The sequence below is a fragment of the Schistocerca serialis genome, chromosome 3, assembly GCF_023864345.2.
Source record: "Schistocerca serialis cubense isolate TAMUIC-IGC-003099 chromosome 3, iqSchSeri2.2, whole genome shotgun sequence".
Classification (NCBI taxonomy): Eukaryota; Metazoa; Arthropoda; class Insecta; order Orthoptera; family Acrididae; genus Schistocerca; species Schistocerca serialis.
The window spans coordinates 148,758,491-148,781,819 of NC_064640.1; the positions used below are offsets into that span (position 1 = coordinate 148,758,491).

A 23,329-nucleotide genomic window follows, 5' to 3' on the forward strand; every position below is an offset into this window, starting at 1 on the left:
TGTCTTATCTTCGTACTCCTTAGGTGCAATGTATATTGGTGGCAGTAGAATCAGTCGACAGTCGGCTTCAAATGCTGGTTATCTAAATTTTCCGAATAGCATTCTTCAAAAAGAACTTCACCTTCCCTCCAGAAATTCCCATTTGAGTTCCTGAAGCATCTCCGTAACACTTACGTGTTGTCCGAAATACAAGTAACAAATCTAGCAGCCCACCTGATTTGCTTCGATGCTCTCCTTCAATTCAACCTGGTATGGATCCCAAACACTCGAGCAATATTCAAGAATAGGTCAAACCACTGTCATATATGCGGTATTATTTACAGTTTATGGCTTGTAGAAAGTAAATCGATGCTAATTCACAGTGAGGAACAGTTTTTATGGTTCCTAACTCACAGTTCAACTAAAACTGCCATTCTTATTGCACAGAATGGGCCCATTATTAGTGAATCAGAACAATTCAGATTCAAAGGTATTCAGATAAATAGTAAACAGTCATCAAAGCCCATATTCTGGATCTTGTTGTACAATTGAATGCTGCTATAGTTAACATTAGAACAGGATAATTAGTCTATTTTGCCTAGTTTCATTCACTTATGACATAGGACGTCATATTCTGTGGTAAGACTTCCCATTGAAAAGGATATTTTTGGCTCATAAATGGGCAGTTTGAGCAATATGTGCTGTAAATTTGCAAACCTCTTCTTGACTCCTGTTCAGGAGTCTTGGAATTCTGACACTGGCCACTCAATATTTAACTCCTTTTTATGTAATTTTTTGTTAACGGCATGAGCTCATTCCCCCAAATTAGCAGCTTTCACTCAGTTAATAAAAGACAGAAATCCATCTACATTTGGATCGCACCTCCTTTATTTGTATTGCAATAAGGTGTGCAATATTCTGCTGGATTCATTTTCCATGAGCTATCACAAATATTAAAAATCTTTGCAGTAATCTACACAATTTCAAGTCTAAACTGTAGGGTTTCTGTGCAGTTTCTGTCGAGAAGTTTGTGGAAAAAAATTTATCTAATTTCTGTGTTATATTGTTGATTATGCTAATATCTGATCAGCAGTTTGTCATCTACATAGGATAGGATTCATGTTAATTGCATGCACTGACTTGTTTCATCACCATCCTCACGCTCCTCAGATCGTACAGAACTAGATGTGTAAATAAAAATTAAAAAAAAAAAAAAAAAAAAAAACTTTCACTGACAGTTAACGTATGCTTCACACATCCATCTTCTATAGATGCAAAAGTTTGTACTAAATTTTACCTGTCAGTATTTTTGTTTCTTTTTTAACCAAAAGTGCAACAACCTCTGTTTTCTCAGCATTTTCCATTTTTTGTAATTATACCATGGTGGGTCTTTTCCACCCATAAACCACTTAACATGGCACATACTTCTCTACAGTGCATTTCTCGTTCAATTTAAACTTTGCACATATTTCTCTAAATGCAACATTGCTGCCTATGGATCACGGGGTTCCTCCGGGGACTGGGTGTTTGTGTTGTCCTCATCATTTCATCATCATCATCATTCATGACAGGGGCTAGATTGGACTGTGTGAGAATTGGGACTTCGTACGGGCGCTGATGACCGTGCAGTTGAGAGTCCCACAAACTCATCATCATCATCATCATCATCATCATCTATATGCAATGTACTGGAACTAAATTATTTCCATTCATTGTCTATGTAGGATCCTAACAATGCTTATCTGTTCTTTCCTCTCCTTCTTGATGGATTATCAGCTTGGGAAACTATAGTTGCTGTGAAATGACATTATCACCAGTCCCTGTATCCATACTGTCTGCCTCCATAGCTGAGTGGTCATCATGGCTGACTGCCATGCAGAGGACCTGACTTCAACTCCTGGTACTGCCAGGGATTTTTCCTTGGCGGGAGGACACGATTGGGGTGCACTCAGCCTCATGATGCCAATTTAGGAGATGCTTGGCCAAATGGTAGTGACAGCAGGTCTGTTGAACCATCAATGTGTGGGACTGCAATGTGCTAACTCCCATCCCTCCATACCACATTCACGTTGTAACATCGGCTGGTGGTTGACATGGTGGTTGTTGGCCCGATTAGCAAATCTGTGGCCGAAACAGCTGTAGCCTTCTAGCAACCGCTTCACCTGCCTACACATACGTAACACATATCCCACACATCTATGACTGTGTCTCTGTTGTTTTGCTGTGAGTGATGTAGAATAAGATTTTATATTTATCTGCATTGTGAATCTTAAAATTTTCCTGGCGAATGTTCAAACAAATGTCGGGATTGCAGCCAGTCATCATTTATTTCATCGTTTGGTATTTCAACCGGGCAGCTGCCAATCATCTTCAAGTCAGTCATCGAAGACTAACTAAGACATACTCAATCTGTGAGTATTCCACAAATGCACCAAAATCAAGTTGACACATGGACCACACTTCCAGGCAGTAGTTCCATCACTGATGGAAATACGAAACTCTGCTATCCTCTGCACTGCTGTTCACTGTGGCCATTGGTGCACTCTGTCATCTTTAATTAGGACAAATCGTGGGGTTCCATGCACTGTCCAACAGGTAGCCACTACCACAATTCATCAGCTTCTTTGCCAGACTAATTTCCCTGGATTATTTAATAATAGAGACTGTGGTCAGAATCGTAGTTCTGTCATACTCCATGGAATGTTCAGTGGAAATACAATGTTCGGCAATAGTGGACTTGCCTGGTTGCAAAAGACAAATGCAACATTAATGTTCAGTGCAGCATTCTTTCACAGTGGGTGTGGTCTATCCTACTTAAGCCATGCCACATTGACAAGATATTTTGTAAATTCCGACCTTCTGCAATAACAAGTTGTCCTTCACTGATCCCAAAAGTCTGCAATCTTAGATGGCATACGGAAAATGACTTTCATCTGAAATTTACGGAGGATTAGTATGAGTGGCCTTAAAATATACTGAATGCCCAAGAGAGCCATCATTCTTTTGTCAAACAAAGACATCCAAGAAAGGCAGATAACCGTCTTTCTCTATTTCCTTAGTGAACTGAATGTTGTTGCAAATGGAGTTGATGTGGTGAAGAAACTCCATCAATTTATCTTCATGAGGCCACATTACGAAAGTCAGCTGAGTTACAGATGTGATATAGTGGTACCGAAGTCTGACAAATGTAATGCAACTGTTTTATTATCTCATAGTGTGTTTCATGAAAAAAATGTGTGGTCTGCTAAGTGACTCTACCTGTAGGAGGATTGATAATGACCATACAGTATGTGTGCAGTGGAAAACTCCTGCACTACTGAATTCCTCCTCCGTACCTCAAGAGATCACCAAGATGTTAAGACCGCATGGTTGTGTATCTCGAAGACTGTATGGCCTTCCAAACATTAATAAGGGAAGTGTTCCATTACATCCAGTAATGAGCAACATTGGAGCTCCTACATACGATTTAGCTACATGTTTTACTTCTTTGCTGAGACCTTTGGTGGGCAAATGCTCACATCACATCTGTAACCCATTTGACTTTACCAATAGACTAGGGGCTCTACATCTAAGCAGTTCTGACCGTATGGTTAGCTTTGATGTGGTATCACTTTTTACAAAGGTCCCTCCACAGGTTCTTTCACACTAGTTGGCAGAAAGTTTCAGGTGGACATCACTGCTTTTTTTCGGCTTGCTGTATCCTCAACCTATTTTATGTTCAACCAAGAATATTTTGAACAGACTGATGGCATCACCATGGGCAGCCTTCTGTCTCCCTTGGTGGCCAACCTTCATATGGAGGATTTCGAGGAGAACAAGCTTGAATCACCTGTCCTTAAACCAACCATGTTTTGGAAGTATGTGGAAAATACTTTCATAGGTTGGCCTCGTGGAGAAAATAAATTCATGGAATTTCTTCACCATTTCAACCAATTTACAACATTCAGTTCACTAACGAAATAAAGAAAGATAGTTGTGTGCCTTTCTTGGATGTCTCTGTTCAACAAAAGAGTGATGGCTCTCTAGGGCATTAAGTATATTGTATGGCCACTCATACTGACCTGCATTTGCAGGCATCAAGTTGTCATTACCCATCACAAACTATAAGCATGCTGAAAACACTTGTACACAGAGCTCAAACTGTCTCAGATCTATATAGTTTGTCAAAAGAGCTCACCCACCTAAAGACAGTGTTCAGAAAAAATAGATATTATATCCAGCAGATTAACAGGCCATTGTCAGTTAAAACCAAAAATGGAGAAGTGGATAAAGATGAGAAAACCCTTGCAAAATCTTTAGCTTCTCTTCATTTTGTGGGTAACACTTCATTTAAAATATCTAGACTCCTCTGTAAATTTCAGGTGAAAGTGATTTTCCATCCACCATCTAAGATTGCAGGGCAGACCTTTTGGGACCAGTGAAGGTCGGCTTGTTATTGCAGAAGGCTGGAATCTACAAAACACCTTGTCAATGTTACATGGCTTACACAGTACAGACCACACCCGCTGTGAAAGAAAGCTCCATGAACATCAGTGTTGCATTTGCTTTTTGCAACCAAGCAAGTCCACTATTACTTAACATTGAATTTCCTCTGGACATTCAATGCAGTACGACAGAAATATGATTCTGACCACAGCAATGTGTTTTTGGGACTCCACTATTAAAGAATGCACAGAAATACACCTGGCAGAGAAGCTGATGAACTGTGATAATGGTTACCAGTTGGACAGTGCATGGAACCCCATTATCTCCACAATTTGTTCTAATCAAAGGCAACAGAGTGCATTGTGCTGCCACCTACTGCCAGGTACTCCATATCAGTGACCTCAGTACTCATTAGACATTGTGAGAGTGCAGAATGGGGTGCTCCGCAGAACTCAAGGACTTTGAACGTGGTCAGGTGCTTGGGTGTTACTTGTGTCATACGTCTGTACACGAGATTTCCACACTCCTAAACATCCCTAGTTCCACTGTTTCCGATGTGATAGTGAAGTTGAAACGTGAAGGGACATGTACAGCACAAAAGTGTACAGGCTGACCTCGTTTGTTGACTGACAGAGACTGCCAACAGTTGAAGAGGGCCATAATGTGTAATAGGCAGACATCTATCTAGACTATCACACAGAGATTACAAACTGCATCATCATCCACTGCAAGTACTATGACAGTTAGGTGGGAGGTGAGAAAACTTGGATTTCATGGTCGAGTGGCTGCTCATAAGCCACACATCACGCCAGTAAATGCCACACGTCGCCTCACTTGGTGTAAGGAGTATAAACATTAGGCAGTTAAACAGTGGAAAAATATTGTGTGGAGTGACGAATCACGGTACACACTATGGCAATCCGATGGCAGGGTGTGGGTATGGCAAATGCCCGGTGATGTCATCTGCCAGCATGTGTAGTGCCAACAGCAAAATACGGAGGCGGTGGTGTTATGGTATAGTCATGTTTTTCATGGAGGGGACTTGCACCAACTTTTGTTTTGCATGGCACTATCACAGCACAGGCCTACATTGATGTTTTAAGCACCTTTTTGCTTCCCACTGTTGAAGAGCAATTCGGGGATGGCGATTGCATCTTTCAACATGATCGAGCACCTGTTCATAATGCACAGCCTGTGGTGGAGTGGTTACACGACAATAACATCCCTGTAATGGACTGGAGTCCTGACCTGAATCCTATAAAACACCTTTGGGATGTTTTGGAACGCCGACTTCATGTCAGGCTTCACCGACCGACATTGATACCTCTCTTCACTGCAGCATTCCATGAAGAACCAGCTGCCAGTCCCCAAGAAACCTTCCAGCACCTGACTGAACGTATGCCTGCAAGAGTGGAAGCTGTCATCAAGGCTAATATTGAATTCCAGCATTACTTATGGAGGGCGCCACGAACTTGTAAGTAATTTTCAGTCAGGTGTCCAGAGACTTTTGATCACATTGTGTATGACACCCCCTACATTAATGTGTGTATTTGGATGAAGTCCATTCAGTGGTTTAGGAGGAGCAGCGCGGCCCTGGCTGGCACTGACTACTACTGCCATGCAGCAGCGCTGCTCTGTCGCTCTTGGAGTACTAGCTATTCTCTGTGTTGTACTGTCCCTGTTAATATACATCGATAAAACCAGTACTGCTCTAGACATTTTTGGGACTCCTCTGTTAAATGGGCACATTTCCACTTTAAAAAACATACTTTTTGTTACGGGAAACAAACAGGCACTTTCCACTGACACTGAGCATTCAATGAAAGATGTGATGAGCAGTATTTGTTTGGATTTAGCCCAAATTAAATTACAAATATCTGCCAAGACACTAGAGAAATCGTACCTGGCAATTTGTAGGAGGGACAGCCCATATATAGACCAGCTTTTTCCCCAAGCATCTGACAAATATATTTCATACATCTCCCCCTCCCCCCCCCCCCCTCCCCCCATCTTCTGTCCATATCTGGCCCCAAATTTCTGTCCATCTCCGCCTACCCTTCTCTCTGTGCATCTCGTCTCTCCCCCTCTGTCCATTGCTGCTTCTCCCCCCTCCCCCCCCCCCCTTTCCCGTACATTTCCTCCTCACTCTTCTCCAGAGGGATGTTGTTCTTACGCTAACAGTACTTCTCTCCTAACAATAAGTAGCATGTATTGTTGAAATCAGTTCAGTGGTTTCAGAGCTGTGGTGCACACCCCCTCCCCGCCTCCCATACACACACACACACACACACACACACACACACACACACACACACACACACACAATATATATATGTATATATATACTGCACATAAACATTCTTTGAACAATTGCAGTACAATTGTGTGACTGATGAAAAGTCCATATATTAATTTAAGTTCACCTGACTTTGCAGTCAGACACAGTTTCAGTCTCGATAGACGTAGTATTACATCAACTGGAATGACCACAACCCATCCTATGATGTCAAATCTGTGTGGATGTTCCATGTCTTGTTAAATATTTCGGAGCTTTCTACTGTGTGTTTCAACTCTTTTTTTTTCTGAGTATAGTTCTAGTGTGATAACTTTCCAGGAGGGACGTAAATTCAAAGACTTCGTTACAAATATTTGGTGATGTATTGTTAAAATGCCATTACTCAAAGTTTCTTTACTTTGTATGCGATCAATGCTCTCCCCATAGTGACTGGCGTGTGTTCAACAGAGGACCTCCAACTGTCACCTAGCTTAAAAAATTGCACTCATGTATTTTGCTACATGAGTAGCTGCTTCCTCTGTATAGTGTACCCCTGAAATATCAAAGGGAATACTAAGATTCTCCACCACAGAACAAAGGTCCACAAATCTGCAGCTAGGACCATCACTGAACTGACGGAGCTTGTGGTTAAGATCCTCCACTCAGCTTCAAACCAAAGGACACAAATCAGTTCTGGGTATGATACTGCAAATTGTAAGCAGTCATCACTATTTCCACCAGCCACCTGTAGGATATGAGGTTGGCCGTGGAGCCCGAGCAACAGACATCATTGGTGCCGACATGAGCCACAACCTGAAGATGGCTGCACCCTGTACTATCAGTAGCACCAGGCAGGGCCTCATCTACCTCAGACGAGGCTCCCACAGCAGATGTACTAAATGCCATTAGACTTCTTTCCAGACCTGGACAATGTTTTCCTGAGGGATTTTATAATGCATACTGGACATACTGACATCAAGCTCTGTAGCAGGAATGCATATGGGAAAGCAAAACTTAAGAATCCACAATTTACCTGATCCTAAGGTACCCCTAACTCCATATAAACTACCCCCCCCCCCCCTTTTATATGGAAGGAGGTACTGAGCATGCTAATTTTTGTTATTCTTCAGCAGCCAACCTTGAATTTCAGCAGTTGGGACAGAGAGGCAAACTAAAAATTTGCATATTAAAATGGGTCTAATTATTCAGCGAAATGTAAATAAGAGTGATTTGCTTCTTTGTGTAAGACACCCATTCATGCTTTTTAACACCTCTGTGCAAAGTCCATACAGCATTAGCAAGGCAGGCAACTGTAAAACATGAGCCCCATGGCTTGGACAGAATTTCCAGGTTCCACATATTACCTTTTTGTATCATTTGTTGTTTTCAGTAACACACACAATGATTTAATTTCAGGAATAACGAATCTGAGTGTAAAGCAGGTAGTATTTCATTTCTCTCATATGCTCGTGTTTTATTGTGTTTCAGGCTCGTGAAGCTTATCTGGATCTTTTGACTGAAGCATTATCCAAAAATCATTCGACATGCAAAATTGTAGATCCTCCTGAGGTTGAACTTACAAGATCGGATATTGAAACTTGTGCAATAGATATGGAATATGATATTTTTTCCAATTGCACTGTTGCTAGTCTTTATCGCCATTCAGTATCAAAAATGGTAGGTCAAAAATTATTTTTGCTAAAATTTTATGAGAGATTCTAAAAACAGAATTAAGTAGCTTTTTAATAAGTATTATATGTTTGATTGTTCTTTTATACATGGATACCATATTTGAAATTTTTTTTTAACTACGAATAGTTGTTTATACTCATGCTGGTAATAAGCTCACAACTGCAGTTTCATTCTATCCACCCCCACTCTCTCTGAGCATCTCCAGCTGCTGACAATATGGGGAGAAGTATATTTGCAGTTAACAAGAGAGAGTTACCTTAACACAGGGAGTTTTAGCTGCTGAATTTTGGCAACTGAACTAGGGCATATTATAGTGTGAATAATAAATGATCATTGACAAAAGTTCTTTGACTGCAATAGACAGGTGACTTCAAAAAGTAAGTTACACATTACTTGGCATACCAAGTAACTCTTATTTAATGCTGCACTACACTTCAAAGTCACACAGATACAACTCCGTTTTTCAGCATAGTCCAGGCAATCACCAGTTTTCCAATGATGATGACATTCACAGAGTGCTCAATGAATGGCTCTGTGATGCAGGAGTGGATATATATCATCAAGGAACTGGACATTTGGAAGAAATCTGCTCCTAGATCACAGAGCCATTCGAGAAGTACTTTGCAAATGTCCTCATCACTGGAAAATCCGTGATTGCTGCAAATCAGTTACCCGATTGCCTGGACACTTTTGGCTGTGGTCAGTGTTGATGGCCTTCTTTCCTTATCAACACCACCGAAGTCTGTGTGGCCTTTGACAAATTGTTGGAATCATTTCACTAAGGCTAGATGCAACATTGCATTTGGTCCATGTACCACCAAAATCTGTGTGCTATTTTGACATATTTCTCAGAATAATCATATCGTCCTGCATACTTCAGATTTGAAGGATGTTTCTAATTGCTGCACCATTTTATTCGCACACTGTGATGCACTAGTTAACCTTACTGTTACAGCACTGTCTCTGTAGGGAACGCAGAACATGTACACTCTTCTAATAATGCACCACTCTTGTTGCGCATTGGTCTTAGGGTGGAAAAGCATGTATAATTTATTTTTGAAGTCCTCTCGTAGTTGGTTGCAACTCCTCTTCGACTACACTTTTGGGCTAATCAGTACTCGAAGTTTCCACCACAATGGTCAATGCTTGAAAGTTGTCCCATTCACAGAAGCAAGTTTCAGTTTCTTAAGGAAGTCCTTCTGCTACCATGATTCATCATCGGCTGAGAATGTTTGCTGTCATTTCAAGGATTATCTTTTGCCTTTAGCCTTGTAATGAATTATACATTCAAGTAACTCATCCTGTGGTTATATTTGTCATCCAGTCTTTTGGCATTATGTTACGCTATAAATGTGAATTTATGCAAATTAGTCCTGTACATTGTAAAGTAACGGGTGAGTTGTGGCACCCTGAAGATATTCTAAATTCGAAGTTGTCTTAGCCACATGGGCTGCTCAGCCAGCTGGGGCCCAGCAGCAAACATGTCGTGCCGAACATTAGACGGATGAGTGGGGTAGCCCCAGTGCGTGGTCCAGCCGCGTGGCTGGGAATTCCATTGTGATGCTGTGTCAATGAAGGAGACACACTGGGAGTGCCACAGATGGTGGACTTTGTGAAACCTTAATGGCAGACATTTCACAGTTCATATAGAAATTAATAGTAGCCAGATGAATCATGATACCTCAAAAAGAAACATGTACATTACCACTATTTGCACAACGATTCTGATGGTGTAATCAGATTTTCAATATATTCATTACTTTAAAGTTTAATATCTGACGATAAGTTATACAAGTACCACCCAGCAACGAATTCCCAAAATCTAAATGGTTCATCTGATTTCGTTGATCTATGTGTCTTTAGAAAGCTATTACTGTAAACCTAAATTGGTATAAATTACAGGCATGCAACTTAAATAGTACATGAGTTATTAGAGATCAAACTGGCCCCTTACTATCGATCGCGTCAGGCCATAAGTTCTCCACAGTTAAATGAAGAAACGATAGCAGCATGCTTGTAAAGATATTTATTCATCTATGTCTTTGTTTATATCCAGTATATATTATTCATGAAGAAATTGGCTAAATATTTACTGTGTTTTAGAAAGCACAGAGACATTAGGCTACTGGCCTACCTTTTGTTGCTATTCCTTCGATATACATTTATTTAATTTGTTTATGTATTTAATAATGTGTGTTAGAGCATGTTTATGGTCCAGCCGTAGGAATGTTTATTTAATTGCAAGTTTTTTAAGGGGGGTTAGGACGTCAAACGGGCCGACTTGGAGCAGGAGAGGCACCACAGGACATTTTATTTTCTACTGTCTATACTCTTACAAATAAATTCATAAAACTTTGTCAGCATGACCAGGAAGGATTCAGGATTCACACTCATAGCAGTGGAAGTGCAAAAACATAAAATAATTTTTTTTTAGATATGAAATTTCATCATTTTTTCACTTACTGTTGGCTGCATTTGTTGCCATAGGTACATCTTTTTTCACAAGTAAGAGAGATTCTTTGATGAATTTTGCACAGCATACAAACCATACTTACAGGTGTATGAAACTCTAGAATTTTCCAAATCTATTAAAAACTGTGGTAAAAATTGAGATAATTAATTACAAAATTTGATTTTTTTCTGAACATAAAGTTTAAAACGTAACAGCTCATTCATTTTTTCATAAATTAAATAGATTCTAGAGTTTCAGACACTGTGAGTATGGTTTGTATCCTATGCAAAATTCATCGAACAGTCTCTCTTACTTACGAAGAAAAGTGTACCTATAGCAAATGCAGCCAATAGTAAGTGAAAAAATGATGAAATTTCTCATGTAAAAAAAATTATTTTGTTATGTTTTTGAATTTCCGCTGGTACGAATGGGAATCCTGAATTCTTCCTGGTCATGCTGACAAAGTTTTATGAATTTACTTGTAAAAGTATAGACAGTGGAAATTAAAATGTCCTGGGGTGCCTCTCCTGCTCCAAGTCGGTCCGTTTGACGTCCTATCCCCCTTAAACGTATGGAGGTTGGGGAGGAGCATTGTTTCTGGAGAGGACACGGGGGAGTTCTGGAGAGTACGGCACAGGACACGGGAAGTGCTGGACACGACGGCACGACGGACGCAGAGTCAGCGGAGAGACTTGGAGTGTGGAGTGGTTTGCACATGGTCGCGTGAGATAGAAATACTTCGGAGTGCGGACTTGTGAACTTGTTAGATTTCCAAGGTTTCTACAGTGAAGACATAGTATGTGTTTAGAAGTGAATATCTCATGAGCTATGTTGTCGTCCATAACTAATTACGTGCAGTAGTAATCTATTGTTTCCCTGTTATTCAACTTACATTTTATTTAATTGCTGGACGTTCGCCACCCCATAAGTGTTTTGCAGAAATATACCACATTCTTAAAAGTACTTCCACTATCGTACTCATCATTTAAAGTCGTTATGATAGTACCTACAGATTTTATTTATTGCAATCTTTTACTTATAAATTTCTACATCACATTCGCAATTGCCGAGTGATAGGAACCTTCGACCATTCGATTCATGTGTATATTCATATTGTATACTGTAGACTCAGCAGTATTTGTCTTTCAATGTGGCAACTATGTATCCCAGCCCCTAGACAATGAAACCAGCCAAAACTTTAATATAGCAACGTTGAGTCTGAGGGTACGTAGATGAGGAACATCTCATTTCATCAGTTTATTAGAAAGCCTCCAATTGAGGGCTTGTCTGGTATTTAGGTCCTGCAAAGTGGTAATTCCTTTGCTCTCTGTTATTCAGCCGTACTATGCGAAGTGTAAAAACCTTTGCGAAACCAGTAGAGAATTCTGTAGAGTGTACCTCTCACAAAACACACTGAGAGATCAGTTTTATTCCGCAAGTAGGTTTCTGGAGATAGTGAAATTACACAGTAATAGATAGTGAAATTACGCAGTAATTTTGACAATTAACACATGCTGCCATTAGAGGTCCTAATCTATCATGTCAAAGGTAATTTGCGTGGGCACTTACAGTCTAAATAAGTTGAGTGCAGGGAACAGTAGCGGTTAGCGTGTTTAATGGACAGCTGTATTGGATACGGTTGGAACATGCTGTAACCAACAGCAGCTACATCAGGCGACTTCTCAAGTCGCAGACGCAGACCAACGGCAGTATGACGGCAGCTTCTTCGAGTACTCCAGGGCGGTCTTCAATGTCGACTTCCACTACAACCGACAGCATCACCATGGCAGAGGGAACCATCTCAGATCAGATAAGTGCCTGCGCAAATAGAGAGATAGTGTTTGTTTCTGAAGTTCAAGCTCCACTTACAGACCTTGCGGATATAAAACAGTCACCTAGTATGTGTAATTCTGGAAACGGAAGTGAGCTGGTTAGTCCAAAATCCAGGCGTGAAAGTGTAACTACTAGGAATTCAGGCAAGGGGAATGAATGTGGGGAGATATGATGTCTCAGCTAATGCAAATGATCCAGGGATTGGGAAATAATATGAACACAATGGCAAGTAATATCAGTACAATTCAAACAGTTACGGATACAATTTGGACTGATATGGGTACGATGCGAACTGAAATAGGTTCCGCTGTGGAAGAGGACGTTGAAAAAATTATGGGTAACCTTGAAAAAGCAATTGATGAATTAAAATGTGTCCGAGTGGATATGGGGAAAATTACACATGAAGTTGTAACAGTAAAATCTAAAATCGAATCATTGGAAATAGATCTTGGGGGGGGAAAGTGGAAAAGATACAGACAGAACTTGAGGTGCAAGGTAAGTGACCGTATAAAAGTGCAAGATGCTCATAAAAGTGATATAAATTTAGCAATTAGTGACATTTCCAATTGTGTAGATGCGGGGGAGAAAGAAGTGAGCACAGTTAAAGGTAAAATAGATTCCCTTATCGAATGCAACAGATAAAAAATGATTTAAATTCGTTAGCCTTCCAACAGGCCACGTCGGTTATAAATATCCTTTGGGCAAATACCAGATCTGTGAAATGTTACGTAGATGACAGAAGATATAACCCAGTAAATTTCTTGGGTGCGTGTAGGGACGCTTTTGTTCACGGCATGTCAGATGAAGCAAAAATAAAATACGTTAAACGGCATGTGGAGTGAGACCCACAGTCTTGGGCAAATGTTAAATGTAGTTCGTGCGAATCGTACAAAGAGTTCTAAAAGTGTTTTTTGAATAAATTTTGGAGCAAGGCAAAACAGACGCAGATCAAAAATGAATTCTTAAACAGGCCGATTTACAGGTACGGTAATGGGACGATGGGGGGTTTTTTCAAGCGTGAATTTGTCGAGCTTATGCATGTGAAAATCCGTTGGGGGTTTTGACGGAAATCACCATGTTAAAAAGGCGACTACCTGAAAATTTGCAATGGGATCTTGTCCATAGTCCATGTGATTCTGTGGACAAATTTCTAGAGTTTGTGGAAAAATTAGAGAGGGTTTTGAAGTTCAAACCTCAGAGCAAACCGGGTGGTAGTTATCAAAATGGGAATCCAAATAATCATCACCAAAATAATAATCATGAGAGAAATCAAAGGAATTCAAAGGGAGATAGTAGGTTAAATGAGCAGAATGGCCAGAGAACGAACAGGAGTGATAACTTCTATGAACGGGATTTGAGCAAAGAACGCAGATTTGACGGGAGAAATTCGCGTGAAGTGCAATCGTGTAACGACCAGTCGGGACACTGATGTTCGCCATGTCTCGGGTCTGGGGATGGCGATCTGAACAGGCAATGAAAAGGACTGGAGATAATGGTAATGGTAGAAATGTTGATAGGATTGGAGAAAGGCAACAAATATGTAATATGGGGTATGTTAAAGAGGAAGGCTATATAGGTTGCTCTTTCAATAAAAGCACGAATGGTGGAAGCGTAGATTTGTGAGAGATTTACGTAAAAGTAATGGGAATAAATTTGCGGGGAACGATGTGAGCTATGAATGTGTAACGAATGAGTGTGTGAATGGTGATGAATGGAAAGATTCAGTGGTTCAAAAAGAAGTTAAAAAGGAGATGAATTTTGTGAAAGCAAATTGTGTGGAGAGTTCTGAAGAGGTATTAGCAAATAGTAGCAATTGCAGTAAGGAAGGTGTTGTAGTAGCAAGTATTTGTGAGTCGGCAAAAATCATCGATGTTAGTGAAGGCGGAGTAGCTTTGGTCTTGCCAGCTGCAAGTGAGAGTGATTGTGTTTCGGCAGAAAGCGTCAATGTTACTAAGGGAGGCTTAGCATTGGTCTTGCCAGCAGTTGAAGTTAAAAATGTATCTGCAGAGGTAGATGATTTCTGTTTAAAGGAACAGAGTAATGGTAATTTATGTAATGATGTAAAAGCTCCTGGTATTGATACTTCAGAGGAAGAAATTTCCGCGTTTCTAGTCATGAATGAAGGTGAAACGAAACATATTGATGAATTTCTGGATCTAAAATGTTTGTCAGAGTGTGAATGTGAGAATGTATGTAAAATAGGATCGGGGGGGAGGGGGGGGGGTTGAACTGTATGAAAAGTGTGTAGAAGTGGCAGTGTGTTCTGATTTTTGTCCGATCACAGCGGAAGGTAGCAAGTCTGGAAGCCCCAAAATTGTACAACAAGGTAGCAGCAATCTCTGTAATGCAGCAGCGGAGGATAAAGTTGTCTATGAGTCATGTAAAGTTAATTTGTCAACGGAGAAAAGTAAGGTTTCTGATGCGAAATTTTGTAGTGATTTAAATGTTGTATCAGCAGATAAGGTTGCTGTGATGAATATTTATGGTGGTGATGGCTTAGACATTGATGTATTATTTCAGGAAGATAAAATGTTTAACAGTGAATTGATCTGTAATTTTGTTGAAGCTGCAAGTGTTGATATTTTGGAAGGGACAAACAGTAAAGTTGTGCATCCTGCGGGCAGTGACTCTGCAAAATGTGTGGAAGAACTAACAGAAAATTCAGAGAGGGCTGAAGTAAATAGTGTGGATGAGGATAGTTTGTGTAATGAAGTTCGTACAAATTGGTATATGGAGGAGGAGTGTGATTCTAGTGAGGCTGATTGGGGTTGGCATGGTAGAATGTTACGGTCATTGCTGCCATATACTGTAGACTCAGCAGTATTTGTCTTGTAATATGGCGACTACGTATCCCAGCCCCTAGACAACGAAACCAGCCAAAACTTTAATATTTCAACTTTGAGTCTGAGGGTACGTAGTTGAGGGCCATCACCACATCACCATTCATCATTTATTATTTGAAAGTCCATGAAATCTATTAAGGAGATTGGTGGGGAGATCCAGAAAGAGACAGGCTGCAAAGTGATGCTGCAGCCTATAGCACCATTCTACCACTTACATCTGTTATGACCATAATTGAGGGGCCCAGTGGAAAAGGGATACATGCCACCTGTGCAGTGATTTTGGTACAGGAAGACAGCCGATGCCATCTAGTATTGTAGGTGGGAACTTCTAGCACAGTGGCATGTGCCCATTCCTTTAAAGAGAGCATATTACATTTGCTGTTATTCAGGACTGACACATTCCTGACATATTGATTGTATCTCTATGTCTCAGGAGTTGATTTGTGTCATTGGTTGATTTGGTTTCTGAAAGCCAATCAGAAAGTGTTTCTCAAATGTTGTTCATATGTTTCCAAGATGGCGGCAATAGGTGTTGCTATTAATGTTACCCATGAAGAAAATGCAACAGTACGTAAAAAAAAAAAAAAAGAATTATGCAAGGAAGAGGCGAAGAAACAATGGACAATAATATAAATCCCAAAAAAATGAGATTGTGCCTGAGAATGTGTTTCGTAGTGCCAGTGATCCATGCTGCAAAACTAGTTTCTGCAAATACTCAACACTGTATGAAGAACTGGATTAGTGCAACTTAATAAGTGCAAAAATGTGTGTCCAAAGAAGAGAAAGGTTCCAACAGTAAGACAGAGGAAGGTTCCTTCCAGGTATTTTATTTGTGACACTCCAGTTACTGAGGTTGAAGTGTGTAGGACTGCATTTTAAGCTGTTCATGCCATTTCTGTTAAACGTTTGAGGACTGTCCGTAGCAATGAAGAATGTGACACTGAGAGTCATGAATCTACAACATGTGTATCTGTACAAATGCCTTGACAGGATAGAGGATGCAAGCATTCTAACAGACCTCCTGCCATTGATAACGAGAGAAAAATAAGGTTAGAAATCACATCAAAATGTTTCTAAGGTACACATCACATTACAGTAAAATGCAGCATCTGAACAAGCCTAACAAAAACTCTGTTCACTCGACTGCTGGAATGTATTGTTTGTACTGTGAGGATCTTAAAAATACAGGTGAAGTTTCAGTGAAACAACATGTGTATGAAATCATTTTCAATATGGGGTATAATATTGGTTTTAAATTGCTGTTCAGTGATACATGTCGTATTTGTGATTCTGCTAAGGCATGTAGTAACACTGAATCCACAGACATCAAACTACACCTTGAGAAAACTGAAGCTGCATACAGTGCTCTGAAAAGTGACTCATGAGTCAAAACAGGATGGTAGTGATGTACTCGTTTTATGCATGGACTTACAAGAAGCATTGTCAACACCATATATTGTAACAGAAACTGTTTTTTATAAGAGCCAAGTTTGGACATATAATTTCTGTATTCAGTATTCTTGTGATGAGAAGGCAGTGAAGTGTGTCTGGTCCAAGAATGTTGCATCTAGAGGGGCCGATGAAGTAGTTGGCTGCGTTTTAAGGGTTTTAGACACAGTGAAGGAAGAACGTCATCAAAGGCTCGTCATTTATTCTGATTCATGTGTTGAACAAACTGAAAACTAGATTATCCTAGGTCTGTGGTTATACGTCCTAGATAAAAAATGTTTTGATGTTGAGTACAAATTTCTCCTCCCTTGTCATGTGTTCCTGCCATGTGACAGGGATTTTGAAGTTATTGAGAAGCTGAAAAGAAAGACACAGGCTGTGTACAGTCCATCAAAATGGGTTGAACTTATAAGAAAGAGCAAGAAAAAGAACCCATTTATTGTAGTTGAAATGAAGAAAGATGACTTCATGTCTTTGTCGTCTATAATGAACAGCATCGTCAAACATAACATTACTATTGACAAGGAGCCTACAGACATCAGAAACACATTGGTGTTTAGATTAATGAGTGGTGAACATTCTGTATATATCAAATATTCACACAACCAAACTGAGAAACCTGCGCGAGTTAGTTTACAGAAGTGTCGTGGACAATTTACGAAGCTTGCAGACTGCCTGTTAGCTCCTAAGTATCCAAATGGATGTCATATTAAGGCTGCAAGGTTCAAGGACTTCAAAGCTTGCTGCAATTTGTGCCTCCAATATATTCAAGTTTTTATCAGTCATTGATAAGTGATGGTAATGACGATATAATGGAACAGGAAAACATTGATGAAGAGTTTGACTATTAATGACATGCTATGTAATGTGTCTACATGTCAAGGATTTCATTTTCTGTACTTTAAATTGTAACAATGTGGCGTAATATTTAATAGTATTTGCAAAACACCATCTAATTACTGTAACAACGTTTGGTATTACAGCAGGAGTTCGCATTACTACACGAAATCGTATTTCCTTAATTCCCATTTCCTGACACAACATACTCGGGTGGCATGTGCCCCTTTTCCACTGGACCCCTCAATTGAGTGTGCTTTGAATGTTCAGTGGTTATTCTCACTATTAGGCATCTATACAGGTGGCTAAATTGTACTCGTAGTACTCCTTATGGATGACACAAAAGAGGAGTTGCGAATGTTGTACAGGGTGTATACGACCCGGGACATCCGGGAAAAACCCGAGAATTTTTTAGAATTCCGGGAACTTTTCATTGTTTTAGTAGCCAGTTAAATTTTTGTGATTTTGACTGGTAAGAACCAATACTCTAACGAAGGATACTACTGTATCCCGCTTCTGCAGAATAATACTGCAGCAACAAAACATGAACGAGGAAGGAAAAAAAATAAAAAAATAAAATTAAGTCGCAAAGGAAATACGCCATATACAACAATAAAACACTCATACAAGCGTCTGCCAACCAATGTGTGTCAAAGGCTTTGGAAGAATATGCAGTGCTTCCTAACAACAAATTGCCTCCGATGAGTGTGACATGACAGCTGTTTACATGAGATTCATTTGAGCAGTTGCGGGCGGGCTCTTGCGCATACGCAGCTGAATCGCGTATGAGTAGTACCTTCTCCCGCTTCCGGCTACAGATGTGTGGCTGGGCGCCACTATCTAAATCTCCCAGGTTCGGAAATATCGTAGATCTGGGGCTGATGCACAGAGCAGTCTGAGTTGTAGTGGGGAGGTGGGTAGTCTCCACGTGACCTGTGTTTACGTTTAGTGATTTTGCTGTTTCCTCTTCGTTTATTGCTCTCACATTAAATGAAAACAAAACGGATTTCTGTGGCCGGGAGCTACCAAATGAATTAAAATACGTTCGCATAATTACGGAAGGCTAAAATATGTTGTTGGTTTCAGGTTTTATTTGCACCTTTCTGACAGTCAAGCATTAATCGCCTTGCAGAACAATGAAGTTATTTTTGTCGGTTTGCTGAAGAGATTTGGCTTTTATTAATCTTTTGTGCAGAGGCAGTCAATTTATTTGAAACGAAGTGTTTAATTTCACACTGTTGGCTAGTTTCAACTGTTCACTGCATTTCAAGTGCACGTTTTCCATCTTCTAGCTCGTATGGCCTTATGCCATAATAAAGAACCAAACATAAGATAATACCGTACTGCTACTCAAGAAAATTTACATCCGAATCTGGACACAACGATTGTGCACTTTAAGCCGAATTATGCATTAGAGTATGGTTCACGAAATTCCGATGCTCTTGAAGTATCCTTTGATGTCTTGTTTCTTTTATGACATAATGCAAGATCTTTTAACGTTTTACACGTACGAAGATGCGGGCTTCCTGCGTCGTCGTAGCTGCGCAGGCGCAGTGACGTCTGTTATCTGGCGCTCTCTGGCAACTGCTGAAACGAACCTGTTTCTAACAGGTCACGGGAAAATATTGCGAATGGTGGCTTGAAAACTGTTACTTTCAAAGTAAATTTCCTTTTACACAAGATGAACTATATGCGAGAATGTACGATGAATTTCTTAAATCACAGACCGTTTGACTCTCAATTAAAAATCAACTCTTTGAGGACAACTATCTAGAAGAATTTCGAGCCCAGATGATCAGACATTTACGTCGTTATTAAAAATTTTACTGGCACATTTGTGTGATGTATCTTAAAGTGTAACACACGCAAAAAGATCAGCATTATATATGGAAGCTTAGCTTCTCTTGCAGTTTATTAATCTTCAAGACCAATATTATTTATGAAAGCTTTGTTTCTTTTGAAGCAACACTATGTGTGTTAATTTAAACCATTAACTTTTCTTTTTTGAGTGTTCGCGCTACTTAAGAGTGATCTTGCTATTGGTTGACTACATCACGTGTACTATGCTGTCATCAGGTGGCGAGATCACGTGACATGAGCCATGACTGACTTACAAAAGCGCATCGCAATCTTGATTTCATTGCTTCGGGAAGTAACATGCACTGTTTGGTGGAATTCGAATTTATACCTCCATAACACGAAAATATGCAGCGTACATGTTGCTGCACATCAAAGATCTTTCCAAAACGAGTTTTTCCCCCCTGGGTTTTATTTTCCGAAGTGCCGGCAAATTCTACGTCTATGTAGAAAACCATAAACATTCTAAGGACTGAAAGTTTTACAGTGCTGAGGAAAAGTATACTGTCACTTAAAACGGAAAAAGTGTGTTTTCACCCGGGAGAAAGTGTATTTTCCTTCTCCATGTATACACCCTGTTGTACAAACAGGCTAGAACTGAAGTGTTCTGTGTGTGTAATTTATTCAAAAGTGAGTTGGAAGCAGACAATGAACCTCTACCTAGTGCCTGTCCCACCACTGTCAATTGCTTGATGAGAGCAGCTGAAACATGTAGTGTGGGACTGCCACGAAAACTATACTGTGAATATCCAGCAAAGTGAACCAGTCTGTTAAACCCAGCAGATGTACTACTTTCAAATCACGAGGGAAGTGATGCCATTGTAAGGAAGAAGAAAAAGTTAAATGAATTTGCTAAAAATTTGCTGTAGCAGAACACGCTTTTCAGCCAGGAAATCATCAAGTGAAGTTTTCCGAAACAAAAATTTTATCTACGACGACGAACTATTACCCACGGCTTTGTAGAGAAGCAATTGAAATATATAAACATAGGGATAATTTTAACCGGAAAGAAGAGACCATGAAACTTAGTGATATTTGGACAGTAGCACTACAGAATTGCTAGACAGTTTTATCCGTGACGAGATTACGATCGATAGTTAAGTTTTACCTCTGACAAAGGTTATCTCTGCATATCACGTGTAACTCTGGTCACGCCCACTTTCTACGATACATAAGTCGCTCTCAGACGTCCGACCCGTCAGTCGGCAAGACTCACCGGAGGAGAAACACCTCTCTGAAGATGTCCAGCGCAGCTCTGGATGAAACGTTAGGAGCTGAAGAGTTTCATGGACCACGACCTTACATCCCGGAAGGTTTACCAGAAGAAAAAAAAAAATAATTCTGTTGCACAATATTTCATTTGTATTCAAAAATCAAACACTTCACTGCAGAGAACTTATATTTGGACATGAATCAAAGGTGGTATTTTAATGCCAGCCAATTGACAATGTTATAAATCTTAACATGATCAATGGGCATAATTAACTTATGGGGAGAAGTCACATTGTGGCTGCATACATGTGCACAAAAGATCAAAGCCTGTGAAACATCCTGCACTTGTTATTTTGATAAAACATACATAAAACAAGATGAAAGCAAGGTCAGAGTAGCAGAAAATGAGTGATGAGGCTCGTAGTCTGAAAATTCTGGTGTGCAAAGGAAATTGCCTTATTCTCTTTCACAGAAGTTCAGCAGACAGGAGCTGTATCCCAAAGATTAAGCTTATGTTTAATCCATCTAACCCTTGTTACGGCTATACCACCCCCTGATTTGGTAATGTGATCGAAATGCTAGCATTCACTCAGGGAAAACGAACAAAACCCCTATTATGCTTGCAAAAAATCACTTTATTATTGAGCAAATGGAATCCCCAAAAACCCTTCATAAATCGTAGTCACATTGCTGTTTCTTGTTGATACCCACAAGTCTACAAACTGGGACACCATAGTGCTCGGAGCCATTTGAGAGCTCTACAAACTGGTCTTGTGAAAGATGGAATCACAAACTGATATGGATACTAAGTTATTAAACTACTGCCATATAATTGTCACTATAATCTTATCAAGCTGATGTGAGCCAGGAAAAATTGCCCATTGCAGAGAAAAAGTTTAAAATTGCAGACAGAGGGAAGTTCTGTTGCTAGGTAGCAGCCATGGAAGAGGTGTGCGCCAGATTTTGCAGGAAAAAATTAGGTGACAGGTACCAGTATATGTTTTAAATGTAATAAAGGATTATTGTTTAATATTTCTTGAAAATTTCATTGATTTTGCACAACTGATTCCTGCACTATAACAATTGAAATAATATGCTGGATTTCTCTACCAGCCGGCAATGTAAACTAAAACCAGTAAACTAGATGTGAACATGGAAACTAGTTTCCCTAAAGGCAGTTGCAGAGTTAATAAATAGCGCGAACCTCAGAAGACAAAGTAAAGGAAGCATTATGAATAAGTGGGACAGAGACAATTCTGAAGCACTGAAATTTCTTTAAGGCTACAAACAACAGGCAATGCGTCAGTACTATTTTTGGTGATGGATTAATGGGACATTTCTTGACCTGATGTACACTACCTGTACCATACCAAATAAATTATGTGTATTCAAAACTGAGCTGTAATGATTAAAAAATGATCTGAAATGTAAACATAAACTGCTCATAACATATGTAGCATCATCCTCATGACTTGCATAGTTAGTGTTCATTTGGCTGTATACCTCTCCCATTAGGCTTACTCTTTTGGCCAGATGAAATCACTATGTATGGCCACCTTTCTATATGAAGATAAAAGTAAATCTGCATTCTCAGTGCAGTTCAGTAGAGCCTGCTGTATTTTCAGTTGTCGACAGAGCAAACTGTTACTTTTCAGTCTGTCATAATACACTGAAGGGTCATTTCAAGCTTCCGCCATCTGAAAATTGTGACTTCATGGCAAGAAAAGGCTGAACAAGGTTGCACAGTGCTTAGCACACTAGACTCGCATTCTGGAGGGTGACAATTCAAATCCCTGTCCACCATCCAGATATAGGATTTCCATGACTTCCCTAAATAACTTAAGGCAAATGCCGATAAGGTTCCTTTGAAAAGGGCACGGCCGATTTCCTTCCTCATCCTTCCGTAATCTGAGCTTCAGCTCCATCTGTAAAGACCTTGCTGTCAACGGGATATTAAACTCTAATCTCATCTCACCTGGCAAGAAGGGTTACTAGTGCAGGAAGTTGCCTGCCAAATTAGTGTACACTACAGTGATCTAAATGTTCAACTGCTGCAGTGACACACAAAACAAAGAAGGTCTGCCTCATAGTGGTCATCTTTCAAGACAATAATACACAAGCACACTGTGCCCACCTCATAAACACCTTCCTCCAGAAGGAAGGGTTCAGCTGAATGGAATGGACTGCCTGATGTGAATCCAATTTCAGCGTGCTTGGAACTAGTTGAAACTTGTAGTGCATTGTCACAGGAACCCTCCTCATACACTAGACGTCCTCGGGAGGACCACCATCAACAGTTGTGACGTGCTTGAGCAGAAATGTCCCACTCACGTTGTGGGCTGCATGCCAAGGAGGTTACAGGTGTATTGCAGTGCATGGGGTGGAACAACGCAGTACTGATTTCCATTCCACAAATGTGCTGTTTCAAGCAGACTTCTTTCAGTTTGGTTAGTGTCAACTTTTACTTCACAGTAA

At 40.0% G+C, this 23,329-nt stretch overlaps 1 protein-coding gene across 1 annotated transcript in view; it reads left to right on the plus strand.

Annotated features, from left to right (window-relative positions):
* The window catches only part of LOC126469858 (ATP-dependent DNA helicase Q5-like), a 305,319-nt gene that overhangs the window by 247,421 nt on the left and 34,569 nt on the right, over positions 1 to 23,329 (plus strand). Inside the window, exon 11 of the mRNA XM_050097166.1 lies at positions 8,168 to 8,356. Within this exon, the coding sequence (XP_049953123.1) occupies positions 8,168 to 8,356 (189 nt within the window). The remainder of the gene's footprint in view (positions 1 to 8,167; positions 8,357 to 23,329) is intronic.